The sequence below is a fragment of the Centruroides vittatus genome, unplaced genomic scaffold (genome assembly GCF_030686945.1).
Source record: "Centruroides vittatus isolate TY-2023 unplaced genomic scaffold, ASM3068694v2 contig_905, whole genome shotgun sequence".
NCBI classification, from domain to species: domain Eukaryota; kingdom Metazoa; phylum Arthropoda; class Arachnida; order Scorpiones; family Buthidae; genus Centruroides; species Centruroides vittatus.
This window is the reverse complement of record NW_027122595.1, coordinates 391,490-407,653: the sequence shown is the minus strand read 5'-3', so window position 1 is coordinate 407,653 and position 16,164 is coordinate 391,490. Positions and strand designations below refer to the sequence as shown.

The 16,164-nt window shown below is 32.8% G+C and overlaps 1 protein-coding gene across 1 annotated transcript in view; it reads left to right on the top strand.

Annotated features, from left to right (window-relative positions):
* LOC136984167 (PAT complex subunit CCDC47) overlaps positions 1 to 16,164 on the top strand; it is a 212,828-nt gene that overhangs the window by 176,506 nt on the left and 20,158 nt on the right. The window contains exons 3-6 of the mRNA XM_067281101.1: positions 6,326 to 6,560; positions 6,783 to 6,899; positions 10,246 to 10,420; positions 11,577 to 11,758. Of these exons, the coding sequence (XP_067137202.1) occupies positions 6,345 to 6,560; positions 6,783 to 6,899; positions 10,246 to 10,420; positions 11,577 to 11,758 (690 nt within the window). The 5' untranslated portion in view covers positions 6,326 to 6,344. The remainder of the gene's footprint in view (positions 1 to 6,325; positions 6,561 to 6,782; positions 6,900 to 10,245; positions 10,421 to 11,576; positions 11,759 to 16,164) is intronic.

The window sequence follows — 16,164 nt, the reverse complement described above, 5'->3', positions numbered from 1 at the left end:
ATTATGTCTGTGTAAATAATCTGTTTGTGCCAAGAGCTTGCAACCAGAGGTGATGTGTTGTATAGTTTCTGGCATGACGTGACATTTTCTGCATGTGTCATTTGTGAGTGTTGCATCTTTGAGTATGTGTTTTCTGTAGTTTTTAGTATTTATGACCTGATCCTGTATGGCAATCATGAATCCTTCCGTCTCCCCAAAGAGGCATCCCCGAGCTAACCAGCTGTTTGACGCAGTTTTGTCAACAAAATCCTGGGCCAGATCGTAAGGATGCCTGCCATGGAGTGCCTTTCGAGCCCACGATTGCTTAATGGTGTCTATGCTTTTTATATGTTGTGTTGTGTCCATATGATGTGAGTGTAAGTTTAATGGTGTGTTATTCGAGTCTGCTAGAGTTACTGCTTTATGTAATTGTGATGTTTCTTGTTTTTTGTAGAAAAACTCTCGCAGTGACTGTATTTGTTTGTAGTGAAGGTTAACTATGTCAATCAGGCCACGTCCGCCATCTTTACGTGGAAGGGTTAATCTTTCTGTGGCGGATTTAGGATGATGTTGTTTATGCTTAGTAAGTGTAGTTCTTGTTTTCCTTTGGAGTTGCTCGAGATCTGTGTGAGTCCAATGTATAACTCCAAAAGAATATGTGAGTACTGGGATGACATATGTGTTTATTGCTTTAACTGTGTGTTTTGCATTTAACTGTGTTCTGAGAATAGCATTTAACCTACTTTGGTATTCTTTAATTAATCTTTGCTTTATTTGTGCATGTTCTGTTAGTTTGGCCTGTTGGAATCCTAAATACTTGTAGAACTCGCCCTCTTCCATGGATTCAATAACGTCTCCATTTCCAAGTGCAAAATCTTCTTTCTTCAGGATTCCTTTTTCTATGTGAAGTGTTTTGCATTTATCTAGGCCAAATTCCATTTGTATGTCCTTGGTGTATGAATGTGTGATTTGTAGGAGTTGATGAAGTTGTTTTTGTGTGGATGCATAAAGTTTTATGTCATCCATGTACATGAGATGTGACAGTGTATACTGTGTTGTTTTTTCATGCCTGATATTGTAGCCATATTGTGTGTTGTTTAACATGTTGGATAATGGATTCAAGGCTAGGCAGAACCAGAGAGGACTCAAGGAATCTCCTTGAAAAATTCCTCGCCTAATAAAAATTTGGTTTGTTTGTATGAAAGTGTTATGAACCCTGAGATGTAGTGTTGTTCTCCAGTGCTGCATAGTGTTTTGAAAGAATGCAATGAGTGATGGATGTATTTTGTACATGTGTAGGATATGTAGCAGCCAACTGTGTGGAACACTGTCGAATGCTTTTCTGTAGTCTATATATGCCATGTGTATGTTTCTGTGTTGTCTGTGTGCTTGCCGTAGAATGACTGAATCTATGAGTAACTGTTCTTTGCATCCCCTGTGGTTTCTACGACAACCTTTTTGTTGTTCTGTTAGAATGTCGTGTTCTTCAATATGTTTGTATATTTTGTTTGCGATACAGGATGTCAATAATTTGTAGAGTGTTGGAAGACATGTAATTGGTCTGTATTGTGTGGGGTCTGTGGTATTGTTGTTTTTAGGTTTCATGTAGGTGATGCCCTGAGTAAGAAAATTTGGCATGTCTTGTGGATTGATGATGATGTGTGTTAGATGTTTAGCTAGTTCCTGGTGCAGTGATGTAAACTTTTTGTACCAGAAATTGTGAATGTTGTCTACACCAGGTGTCTTCCAGTTATGTGTTCTGTTAACAGTGTATTGGAAATCATGTATGTTTATTTCAACACAGGGCATAGTTGGTATGTTGTGCAAGTTTCTGTTCTCCTCCTCGATCCAGCCTGCATCAGCATTGTGCGTGACAGCACTGGACCAAAGAGAAGACCAATATGTTGTGAGTTGTTCTTCTGTTGGTGTGCCACTGTGCTGTGTATCAGTGTTTGCTTTGTTATTAATTTGTCTGTAAAAGAGTTTTTCATTGTTTGTAAATAATTTATTTTGTTGTTTTCGTAGTGTACATGTTTTGTATCGTTTGAGTCTACGTGCTTTGGCAGCAAGTTTTTGTTTTAGTGTATCAATGTATTCTGTAATGCGTGTGTTGTGATGTTCATGTTTTGTGTGTGTTTTTATTTTCTTGAAAATGTTTTTGAGCTGTTTCCTTAATTTGGGTGTTATGTTGTTTTTAGTGTATTGTGTTAGCCTGCCTAATTGCTGTCTAATGTCATTTATTTGTGTTTCTATTCTTCTCTGCCAGGCAGGTTTGTGATAGAATTGTGTTTTCTGTGTATTTGTCTGTGATTGTACTTTCAGTCCATGGTGTGTCACTACTGTGACTGCCCCAGCATAAACTAATGTATGAATGTCTGCGAGTGTAGAAATTGAATGAATGTAGTGTGGTAGTAAGTGAGTGTTTACATAATTTAGTGTTTTTCCTACTTCCTTTGACGTGTTGATTTTTGGTATTCGTGGTCGTTGTGTGGGATCTGTACCTGTATATTTAGTGAGTGTTTCCTGAAATATAAGTGAGAGCGTATTAACTAAATCCAAGTCTATGTTATCAGTGATGGATGAGGAAGTGTCTGTAGTATCATTAGTGGTAATTGTTGTATGTGTGTTATTATCAATGCTTGTTGCTGGATTATCCTGACAGGTTACATGATCTTCATTAATGTTAGATGTTTCTGTCTGTTGATGTATTTGATCAGCAACCTGTTGTTTGATAAGTTCAAGTGTTGTTTGTGGAATAAGGTTGTTGTGTATAATTGTTCTTTTTTGATCAACAACCCTTTGTTCGGTGACAGTGAGATGAGGATACTGTTGTGTGAATCTATGGTGTAGTTGTTGTCTGTATGCTGTCATGTTTGTTTCGAGTTTTGTGATGGTGTAATAAGTACGGATGATAAACTCGTTCATTTCTACTGTCCATTTCATCCGTTGGCGTGGTTTTCCAGCCTTTGTGGTCTGTGGATGCATTGCCACAGAAACACCAAGGCTGGGTTGGTTCCTCACATCTGTTGAGGGCATTGCAGTAGCCATGCTTGGGCCGGTGCTGCTTTCGCCACCGGTAACCAAGGGAGACTGTGACCTATTTTTCGAATGTGAGCCTCTGCCTAACCCACGAACGCGGACCTTGTTAACCCGGGCGACGTCCGAGCCGGTATCACACTTTGATCTAGTTATTACCATGATGAATATCTCCACAGAATGTGGGCGTGGTCACTCTTAGCTTCATTTCTCCCCATAGACCTTACTGGCATGGGTGTCCCTACCAGGAGCTTATGCTCCAGCCTGCATTGCCCTATGGATCAGTAAAATTACTGGGCTCTCCCACCACGACCAGGTGGTGACCACGGGAGAGTTATTATTATTATTATTATTATAAATCTTTATTCACAAAAGGGGATTATCCCTGTTGCAGGGGGTTGTACAAAATTGACTTATAAATTTTCGTATTATTAAAAGTTATTATTATTATTATTGTATAGGTGGATAAAAGAATTAGCATGATTTTTAAGAAAATGTGTTTATTGTTAACAAACAATATTAATTGACTTTAATTTCACTTAGCATATCTAGCTATTCAAACTTGATGTAATTCATTAAAGCTTTTGTTTAGACATTTGTTTAACAACTTGCTCTAATCCAGATTATGTAAATTAATTAATTTCTAATCTTTATATAATTATACTCTACAATGTTTTATTTATTTAATTTAAAAGTTCATTATTATTTGTTAGATGGTAATAGACTGAAAGAAAAATTATCCATTTATAAACATTTTTTAAACTATTCGTATTAAATTAAAATATAAACAGAGAGAGAATATGTGTATGTTTGTTCATGTATTTACATTATGTCAATGGTACTTTTACATTTAAAATCATAGACAAACATGGCATGATGTGTGTGGTGTAAGGGCTGTTTCACACTATGACCGACTGGGCTGACCGGTCTGACTCCTAGTCGTATTGCCATGGCAACAGCAGTCAGTCGACCGACTGGTCGTTCCAGTCGGACAGATTTAAAAAGTTAAATATTTGTAGTCGCGTCGGAGCAGTCAGTGAGCTACAGCCAATGAGAGCTTCGAAGCTATAACTAATCAGAGTTTAGATTTATCCGAAGTTAGAAAATGGCGGAAGGTAAAGTTTTCTCGGAAGCTTTAATAAACGAAGTCAGAAAATATCCATGGCTTTATGATATTCGGCGAGCCGATTATAAAGGCGACATTGGAAAAAATAATTGGTTAGAGTAAAGCGAAAGGTATCCAGCTAAAAAATAGTCTTAAACTTCATATTAACGAATAGACATAGACATATCTAAATGTAATTTGATACGCTGAATCGATTGGTATTAAAAAAAAAAATTACTTACGATCAACCGTTTAAAAGTTATGAACGATTTTTTATTTCCGTCTATTTGCTTTGTTTAAGAACAACTTTATTAAGAAATACGCAGGCACTCATCGATATTAACAAAACAAATTACTTTAATTCACCATAATACATTTCATTTACAAGAGAAAGCGACATTAAAAATGCTAAAATGGTGTCGTTAGCCCGCGAACACGCGTACACACGACAACCTTTCAATGACGGCCATGTTTTCTGTTTAAATTGAAAAAACTTACCACGATTGGCTAGTGTTCTGATCTGTAAGACGCGTTCCGATTGGTCCTTACGGGTTGGCCACCGACATAATCGTACTCACAAGTCAGTGTGAATTCTTTTACTACTAGTCGGTCCGATTATAGGATCAGTCGGGTCGGACTGGTCGGACCAGTCGGTGACAGTGTGAAACAGCCCTAAGATGGAGAATGGCTATTTTCCTTCAATGTTTCCATAGACACTGTAACTCATTGTTGGTTTATATAAATTTTGATGTCATTCCATTGCCTTAGTTTTATGCAAATGTAGACATCATTATATTGTTTGTGGAGTGTCAATCTATCTATAGTACGGAGTTTTCTTACAATTGTTTTAGTTTGCCAAATACATAACAGGAAGCTATTGCTATATTTCAAAAATACCGTATTTACTCACGTATAAGATGAGGTTTTCATTCATTTTAGACTGCTTCAAAAACCTAGGTCGTCCTATACCCACAAGCAAAAGATTTTTTGCAGTTTTGTAATAATTTCTGTGAACCATATATAGTTTATGCTGCCATTATAGGTCTACAGTCTATTTATCGTAATTTGGCACTGACTGTAAACAAATTAAGACATACCCCCTTTGTTTATTGGTTTAATTCTACGTCCACCAGTTTGCATCTTTGTCTGTAGAAAATAGTTCCTTATTATTTATAAAATCATTAATGAAATACAGGTCACTTAGCAATGATTATAAATGTAATTATTTCATTTTAGTTAAATTGTTATTTTTAATGAATATTAGCACATTCAGAATCATTAAAAATAAACTTTTTCCAGTCATGCACAATATAATGTTTTGGCTTGCATTAATACTTGCATTTGATAATATTTTATTTTTGATTAAATGAAATAAAATTAGAATTGTATTAAGAAATCTAATATTCTTTATTTTGATCTCTAAAGTCATATCTTGTCCTATATGCGAGATCGTCTTACGTGCGAGTAAATATGGTATGTAATTATACATCAAGACAGACATTTGTTCTAAGGGTAAAGATTGAACTTGACCCAGATAGAGATGTTTTAAGGAGTGATGGTATATAGTATGTTAGCATTTTAGATTGTTGTGAAAAAATGTTTATTAAATTATTTTTATGCATATGACCCAATGTCAATTTGCCAAATTATATGAGACAAAATATATTTCATTCATAAATTTAAAATTAAAGGAGACCTTCATCTAGCAGTGGATTGATAATGGCTTATATCATGATGATGACATATGTTAACATATTATACCTTGTATAAAATATCTTGCACAGCATTTATTACGTAAGTTAATGACATTTTAGGACAAAAGTAAGAATTTACTGCTTAATTTAGTGCCCCCTAATGAACTAATATAAGTTCACAAGCTGTCAATGCACTTCAGTCAGGGACAAAGTCTTCCTAGTTCATGAATAAACTTTGACATGCTACATAAGAATAATATCAATTTTTCAGTGAGAATTTTTACATATTGTAGTACTTATTTACATTAAGTTTTTCAATTATTGACATTTTAACAACTATGAGATTTATGTATTTTTTACAATATTTATGTACTGTACCTGAATATATGGTTATTTGATATATATATTTATTCTTTAATTAAAAGTTTTTAATGTATTAACATCATATCATTATATTATTTTTATACATAAACTTATAATGAAAAATATCCTTTTTTAATTTTTATTTTAGATTCTCCCACAAATAAAGCATGCATAGAATATTTAATATATTTGTACTTAGTTTGACCATATGTATATTGTCTGATGCTCATCAGAAAGCAGATGTAGAAGATAATGAATTTGCTGAATTTGAAGAATTTGATGATGAAGATGAAGAAACAAGAGAATCTATCACAAAATTGAAGCCAGAAGTAAAACCATCAACTGTTAATCTTCAAGATGATGATGATGATGTGAAAATAGAGGTATAAATAATTTTGTAAATTTTTATCGAACATGGTAAAAGGTAGCTTGTTGTGATTTGTTATGACTTGAGGATATTTTACAAAATGATTATTATTATTGTGATTTGTTATGACTTGAGAATATTTTACAAAATGATTATTATATTTTAAATAAAAGTTTTATTTTATAATTGTCAATAAAATTTACAAATGTATTTATTATATTTGTGTATTATTACTTAGGAAGATGTTGAGGAATATGATCATTTTCAAGATGAAGAAGAGTTTGAAGGATTAGATCAAGATAAGCCACTTACTAAATCGAAAGTTTCTGAGAAACCTGACCTTAAAATAACAAAAGTAAGTTAATTTTTTTATATTTAAAATTTACCAAATCAGAATAATCCAATTAGAAAAATCAAAATTATTTACATAAATAATCTCTTACATGAATACATTTTAAAATTAGAATATTTGTTTTTGACTGTACTGTACATATTTATAATCTATATATATAAATGAGAATGTTTGTTCGCTACACACTCCTAGGCCACTTGACTAATTGCTATGAAACTCTGCAGTTATATTTACATACTCTTAACTTAGATAATGTCATACATCCCACACCATAATATCGATTGTATTTGTATAAATCAATTCATTTTTATTTACATTTGATTTTCTGAGTTACACATAGCAACATCTATTGACAAAAAAGTTAACAAAGTAATTAACTTACAAAAAAAGGATATAATTTAAAAAATATATATATATATATATATTTTAAAAATATTTACTGAATTACTGCAACAATGATATAGCATGAAATACGTGCATCATTACTATGACAGATAGCACTTGCCAGTGTGGAATGTAAGTGTTTCCCTTGTAAATCATACTTTTCCTGTTAGCAATAGAGTCGTGCTGGTTATGTATCAAACTCTGTTCAGGGGAATATTTTTGTATTGAAATAACGTGAGTAACAGTACATATCAAAAATTCATATATATGTGAGCCCACCAGGAGCATTTGGAGAGAGTCCGACTGCTCCTTTTGGAAAGAGGGCATCGGCCTGCCCACTTGTGAAGGATGGCGGTTATGTTGATGGCATGTTATGCGTTACGCGAGTGGAGTCGGTTTGCGGGGCCGTCGATTCGGTGTGGATGACAGTCGAGTGAAGACACCATGTTTAATAACAAACAACAAATTTATTAAAGTCAAAAGCTACAATTCTAACCCTCATTTATGCGTAGGGGAAGCTTGAGAGAGAGTTTACATAAATGAATTTCATACCTCTTAACAATAATCAATATCCAAGGAACTTCAGTGTAGATCAATGCATTTGCTATCCAACTCGAAATCCAAGGCACCCAGTTAATTATTCGCGACTTGTTTGTAACACGTTCGCCTGACCAGTCGAAAGGAACCTCCCCCGAGGGGGAAGGAACTTGGGTTTTTATAGATTTGCCGTGGGAACTAAGTCACGAGATCGCTGCTAGGATGGAAGAAAACGACTAATTCGGATGCTGAGTGTACATTTTATGAGGTTATAGCGTGAGACCGCTGCCTTAGTAGAAAATTTTATAAAATTTCCACAACTTTGGGGTTTAAAATTCGTAACAATTTAATTCAGAAAACTAGATAAACTCCAGAATTTCACATATAGGTGATCTGATCCTTTTCTCTTACGATTTTCATGTCTGATCTTGACTTTCATCTATCAAACTTTGTTTTCAAGATTAAGGAAGGTCAGAGATGGATGGATAACTGGGCATTTATAGCTTTAGAAGTTTTTCAAATTGCAGCTCAATAAGTATACTCCAGTAACCAAATGGATAAAACCACTGAACACTGGTAGTCAGTTGTGGGTTCCCACATGGCCAATGGACTGGCCACGTGGAGTTTTTTGTTTTTTTTTTGTGGTTTTTTTTTTTTTTTTGCATTAGTAACAATTCAGTTGGGACTAACTTTACATAAACATCTTTCCAGGATGCATCCTCCTTGGCAGATCGCTCGTGTCACATTGCCATAAAGAAATAAACCAAACTAATTCTAATGAGTGATTATTTATTGTGACATCGTCACAATGCCGAGCTGCAATTTTTTGTCACAACGTTCTCAATTCTTTTAGTGGTGGTCCTGCCCCTGCACATCCTACTTTTTCTGTTAGCAATACAGTCATGTTGGTTACTTATTTAACTTTGTTCAGGGAAAACTTTTGAGTTGAAGTAATATGACTTCTGGTTCATATATAGTTAATCTGGACTTCCTGCTCTAAGTTTTCCATATTTGGTCTCAATTTTCATTTATCTAACTCCCTTCTCAAAATTAAGGAAGGACAGACAGTCAGATAGAGGACAATGGAAATTTATAGATCTAGTGTTTTTTTCAAATTGCAGCCCAATAATTTTTCTATAAACATGATATTTATGAGAACATACTTCCCAGTAGTTTATATAAATCTGTTGCAAAAATGTAAATACTTTATTATCACATAAAAGCAATTATTCTTGCATTTTTACAAGATTTTTTTTTATTTGAAACAAGTCTTATATGAAGTCTTTCAGTCATTAAGGTTAGCAACTTTGATCACGTGCAGGTCATCATAACCTGCTAACATTGATCATTTTTCAAATTTTAATACAGACTGGTATTGATTAGTAGTGGTTGACCATCCTCTCTTCCAGGAGGAAGTCAATGACTACTTTTGGTAGAATTACTTCACCCACTTCTGCAACACTCCTTTCTTCCTATTGGACACACTGGTATGGAGGCATTTGAATAGAAAAATTACACAATATGAGATTACCAGCCTGTGCAAAATATGATTTAAGTGGTTTTTGGGGTGCCAAGTTTAAATATTTGGTCTGTTTTTTTGCAAAATTTGATTGATTAGCAGATTATCATTTGATATTTGGCTGTGAATGGCACAACTTAAAGTTAACATTAGGAAAAACTATGATATCTGAAAAAATTTTAAATATCATATTTTCAATTGGTACTTGACCAATTTCATACCATCCGAGTGTCACAATAAATGTGACGATGGTAGGCTAAAATAACCAAATGCTTTATATGGTTTTGTTTTAATGTTTGTATAGTATAGTATTACTATACAATTACAAAGGTTATCTTAGGTAAGAGTTTATCACACTGAGTAACCAATCTAACACATTTTAAAAATTCTTTCTTTGTCTACTGTACACAATTTAAAGAATTTTTAAAATATGTCATATTCGGCACTTGGTGTGATAAACTCTCATGTAAGATAACCTTTGTAATTATAAATCAAATACTATAATATAATATAATAGAAGGATTAGAAGTATGAAATAATCTTAATCTTTGCTGTTATTTTTTGCCTGGGCAATGCTAGGTTCATCTGTTAGTAATATATAAATTATTTAAAATATTTGTACAAACTAAAGATAGATTTAAACTGAAATGTATATCTTGAAGAGATTTTCAAATACATATTTTAAAGATCATTAAATGTAGATTTTAAAATATATTGTTTTAGAATATCCAATTGAATAAAAGATATTAGTTAATATAAATTTAAAAATTTTATTTGATTGTTTTATGAAAAATGGTATTTTTAATAATTATTTGTAGAAATGTATATACAAAAGAAATATAATAATTTTCATAATTGTAAATTTTAATTAAAATAATTATAATTGTATATTTTTTTCTATGAAATTAGGTGCCAATACATTTGAGAAGAAATTGGGAAAGTTTTTATTTGGAGTTTTTAATGATAGCAGGTCTTTTAGTCTACTTCATTAATTTTGTTGCTGGCAGAAACAAAAATCAGAAACTTGCTATGGCTTGGTTTAATTCACATAAGCAAATATTAGAATCAAATTTTGCTTTAGTGGGTATGTAAAATTTTATTAATACACAATTTGGTTTAAGATGACAGCATACCTGAATTTCAGATATTTTACTAACTTTTTCAAAGTTTTGTTAACCAGATAACAGTTATATGAAAGTGTAACAGTTTAATTCATTCATAAAATTTATCAATATAAATCTGTTTTGAACACTTATTCTATTAAAAAAATTAAAAATAATATATGTAAATTCAATTACCATGTATATCATAATCAAGTATAATTATAATTGTGATATATTTTATTATTTTATATAAATAAAACCTATAAATTTCATTTATAATTATAAATTTATTGATGTAAAATTTTTTAAATCTGTTACTTTAAAAAATTTACAGTTATATTTCAATAGAACCATAATTACACTGAAAAATATCTTTATTTAATATTTATCTAAGGGATAATGCGATGTTTATTTTTGAGTAGTGCAAATGTTAGGCTCAAAGTCCAAAAATGCTCATTGAATGAAAAAAATCAACCACAATATGTTCTGACTTCTCAGATCCAACATGAAATTTGTGTTGTGGCACTTTCAAAAATGTGCACAATGCTTTTTCACATATTCAATAATACCACAAAGCACAATTCATGTTGAGATTCTTGTAATAATCAACCAAAATGAGATCTGGCAATGTGAAAATATCACAATGTGTTGTGGATGCTTTACTAATGCAACCATGACAGAATGTGATAAAAATATCTGTGCAAATATAAGTAACAAATTTCTTTATTATTTAGATAAGATCAAATTCTAATCTACATTGAGAATGATACCAAAAATAAACAGTTACCCTCATTACTCTTATGTCTAAGCCTTAAATTTTTAATATAGAAACTTCTATTTATCATTATTTTTTTACTAATTTTAGTATAAATAATTTGATTTTTCAAAAAGTTTTAACTTTAATATTAATCATTATTAAATTAATTTGCATTTAAATAGAGCAATAGCTCTTTGCTTTAGTTAAAAACAAAAATGTTTGATTGGATATAATTTAAATTAATCATTTCATAAGTAAATGATGTATTTACCTTTAATGCAAGCATTTTTTTATGTGAGTGTATTATCTTAGTTAACTTATGTATTAGCTTATAGCAGGATTTTAATATTATTTAATTATTTTTGATTTAATCTGTATAGGAGATGATGGAAAGAAAGAAATTGAAAACCCAGGTTTAGTAAAAGAATCTGAAAATGTTTATACTCTATGGTGCAGTGGAAGGGTGTGTGTAGAAGGGATGTTAGTTGAATTAAAGTTTTTAAAACGTCAAGATTTAGTAAATATTATGTCTAATATGTTCAGACCTGCTTCTGACCAAATAGTAAGTAAGGACTTATTATTTTGTAATGTATGTAAAAATTAGATATTTATATGATTAACATAGTGATTTGAAAAAATAAAAATAAAAAATTATTACTTAAATAAAAATTGAAATCATTATTTCAAAGGTATACTTTTTAGAATAAAAATCTATACAAAAATGTATGCATTTTATTGAATAAATGAGCTTCCAAATATGGGTTGAAATGAAGTGTTTAAAAATTGAAGAAAATTAATGTTTAGTGTAAATTGAAAATAGGAGTTCTATTGGGTTGTTCGGAAAGTAATTTCGTTTTTTCCGTAGAAAAATAAACGCAATATTCTTATAATAAATATTTTATTGAATTATATATTGACCATTTTGGTCAAATACCTATTGTCATTGTTTCTGGTAGTAGCATGATTTCACATTCATAAGAATTTTGATCGTTGTTTACAAAAAACTGATCCAAGTGATTTTTGTCATTGTCATTTCAAGTAAATGTCTTAGTTAAAAAAAATTTGTATAGACAGGAAGAAGTAATAATCTGAGTGTGCCTGATCTGGCGAATATGGTTGGTGTGATAACACATCCCATCTAAGCTATAACAGTTTCTGACAGTTACCAAACTTGTGTGAAATTCGACATTATCATGGTAAAACACTACACTTTGTTTGTTGATCAATTCTGGCCTTTTCTGTTTGATGATATTACTCAATTTGTTTACTGGATGGCAGTACACTTTTGAATCAATTGTTAAATTGTCTGGTAAAAGCTCAAAAAAAGTTTCTTTAAAATCCAACCATAGAGAGCATCTCTTGGAACCCATAATCAAGTTACATGTGGAACCCATATATCAAGTTTTGAAACAAAACCAATTCGTTTTAAGTAATAATAAATGGTTCAATTTAACAGATTTAATCTCGTAGTGATTTCACGTGTTGTTATACGGCAGATTGCTTCAATCAGTACTGTGTTGTTATACGGCAGATTGCTTCAATCAGTACTGTGTTGTTATACAGCAGATTGCTTCAATCAGTATTTTGTTTTCATTGGTTTCAAATGGCCACCCAGAATGTGGTGTATCTTCGATATTAAAATTGCCAGAATGCAATTTTGTAAACCAGTTTTGGCACTGTCTTTCTCTCAACACATCTTCAAACATGTACCACAAGTTTTTTCTTGTTTGAACAGCATTTTGATTTTTTAGTTATAAAAAAGCAAAATGTGCTGAAAATGATGCTTTTGATTTTCCATATTTGATAGGTCACCGAAAAAAAACAATTGTACAGAATCAAACAAAATTTTTTACAAATAAGCCTTAAAATGTCAGCTGTCGAAGTACAGTCATACCTCGGTACTCGAACGTTTCGGAGCCTGAACAAATCGGTACTCGACCAAAAATTTCGAAAAAAAAATGCCCCTGTTCCCGAACAAAATTTTGGTACTCGAACGGGAAAGCCTGCCAAGTCGACGTGTGGTGATTTCTTATAACCGTGAACGAATCAAAAAGAGGCGATACAAAATTAACGAGAACATTTATTAACTCACATACATCCAACTTGGATCTTACACAAAAAACGCCTCCTATCGTGAACAATTGACGAAACGAAAGTGTACATTTGTCAGACAATGAACAAAGACTTAGCTTGTAAACAATTTACCTTTTGTATACATATAACTGACAAGATTAAGGTTCAAATTATGAAACTTGATCCCGAACGGTCCTTTGTCGGTCGGACACACAAAAAGAACGAATAGCGCCTAACTAAAGCGCCGTTTACAATGACGAATATGATTAACCTTAACACGACAGACAGTTACGAGACAGTCATTGTTTCACATGCACATTAACTTACGCTGTGCTATATTTTTTGGATTAGCATCCTTTTCTTTTGATTTATTATCCCTTACACATGGGTCCCAAGAAGTATAAAAGTGAAAGTGGTCAAGTGAAAAGGAAAACAGTGAGAACAACAATCGAACTGAAAAAAGAAATCATTGCTAAACACGAAAATGGAGTGCGTGTTTTGGATCTTGCTCTCCAATATTCTATGGCTAAGTCGACGATATCGAGTATTTTAAAGAATAAAGAAACAATAAAAAGAGCTAATGTTGCAAAAGGAGTGACTACGTTGACAAAGCAAAGGCCTCGGATACTTGAAGAAATGGAGAAGTTGCTACTTATTTTTATAAATGAGAAACAGTTACGAGGTGATAGCATTAGTGAGACATTTATTTGTGAAAAGGCGCTAGAAATCTATGACGATTTAGTGAAGAAAACCCCTGGTACAAGTACGAGTGCTTTTGTATTCAAGGCTAGTAGAGGGTGGTTTGAAAATTTTAAGAACCGAAGTGGAATACATAACGTAGTAAGGCATGGAGAGGGAGCTAGTTCAGACAAGGAAGGGGCTGAGAAATTTGTCGCCGAGTTTAGTAAACTTATAATGGAAGAAGGTTATGCACCTCAACAGGTGTTCAATGCAGACGAAACTGGGCTATTTTGGAAGAAAATGCCGAAGAGAACCTATATTACAAAGGAAGAAAAAGCACTACCAGGGCACAAGCCAATGAAAGATAGGCTTACTCTTTTGCTGTGTGGTAACGCAAGTGGAGATTTTAAGGTTAAGCCATTGTTGGTTTATCACTCCGACAATCCAAGGGTGTTCAAAAGGAACAATATTATGAAGAGTAAATTGCCTGTTATGTGGCGTGCTAATTCAAAGGCCTGGGTGACTCGGCAATTTTTTGTTGAGTGGGTGCATGAAGTTTTTGCACCAAGTGTGAAAGAATATTTGCAAGAAAAGAACTTGCCAATAAAATGCCTTCTCCTATTAGATAATGCTCCTGCTCACCCTCCAGGCTTGGAGGAGGATTTAGTCGAAGAATTCGACTTTATTCGGGTTAAATATCTGCCACCTAACACAACCGCTTTGCTACAACCAATGGATCAACAGGTCATTTCTAATTTCAAGAAATTGTACACTAAATCCTTGTTTCGGAAGTGTTTTGAAGTCACTAATGACACTCGGTTAACTTTGAAAGAATTTTGGAAAAATCATTTCCATATTCTTAATTGCGTTCATCTTATTGACAATGCATGGAACCAAGTGACATACCGTACCATGAATTCAGCATGGAGGAAACTCTGGCCCGACTGTGTACCAGAGCGAGATTTTGAGGGCTTTAATGAAGAAATTGTGGATGACATTGTTTCTATTGGACAAAGCATAGGCTTGGAGGTCGACAATGAGGATATTGAAGAGCTCGTGGAAGACCACAGTACCGAGCTTACTACAGAAGAGTTGGAGCACCTTCAAAATGAGCAACAAAGGATTTTGGCTGAGGATATGTCTTCGGGAGAGGAGGAAGGAAAGGAGGATATTCCAAGTTCAGTGATTAAAGAAATTTGTGCTAAGTGGGGGGATGTGCAAGCTTTTGTTGAAAAATCTCATCCTGATACCATGGTAGCCAATAGGGCTGTACACCTTTTCAATGAAAATGTCATGTCTCATTTCCGTAAAATTCTGCAAAAAAGGCAGAAGCAACAGACAATGGATAAGTTTTTAATTAAAGATTTACCTGCCCAAAAGCGACAGAAAAGGGAAGCAACCCCCGAAGTTCCATTACCAGATGTTTTTATGGAAGGGGATTCCCCTTCTCGGCAGTAACTCCCGCTCTTCCTCCTCACACCTCCATCCACTTACGCCATCATATCGCAATCAAAAAGATAAGTTTTCGTATGTTAAAATGACTTCTTTAATGTTTTTACTATTTATTGAGAGTTATATATGTGTTATTTACTGCTTACCTAAAAACGAAATATCATTTATACTCTAATCTGTTATGTTACTAGCGAATCAACTGGGGATTGGAACGCATTAATCCATTTTACATTATTTGTAATGGGAAAAAATGATTTGGAGTCCGAACATATTGGTACTCGAACCTCTTTCTGGAACGGATTATGTTTGAGTACCAAGGTACCACTGTATATAATGAAAATGTGGTTTAAAATAAAATTGACTGGTAAAAATACATCTAATTCCTCTAGTAATAAAAAAACGAAATTACTTTCCGAACAACCCAATATATATCAGTATATCTATAAAAAGTTATAAAATCAAGTTAGTTATAAGTTACAAGTTATAACTAACTTGATTTTATAACTTATATGTCTTGTATCTGTTTCTTTGAGTTTTTCTGATATTGTTTTTGGAATACTTTATTATTGACATGTAAAGTACTATTTTTAGTATCTTAGGAAACCGACACAAACTGCGGTCGGTAAAACTTCCGTAAAAACTTAACGGGTACTTTACGCAGATTCGAGATTAGTTTGCCAGGCCTGGGCTTTTACGCGTGCACCGAAAATATTAGTAAGAATAACGACAAATATCAAGTCAAAGCAAAAAAAGTTTCAAATA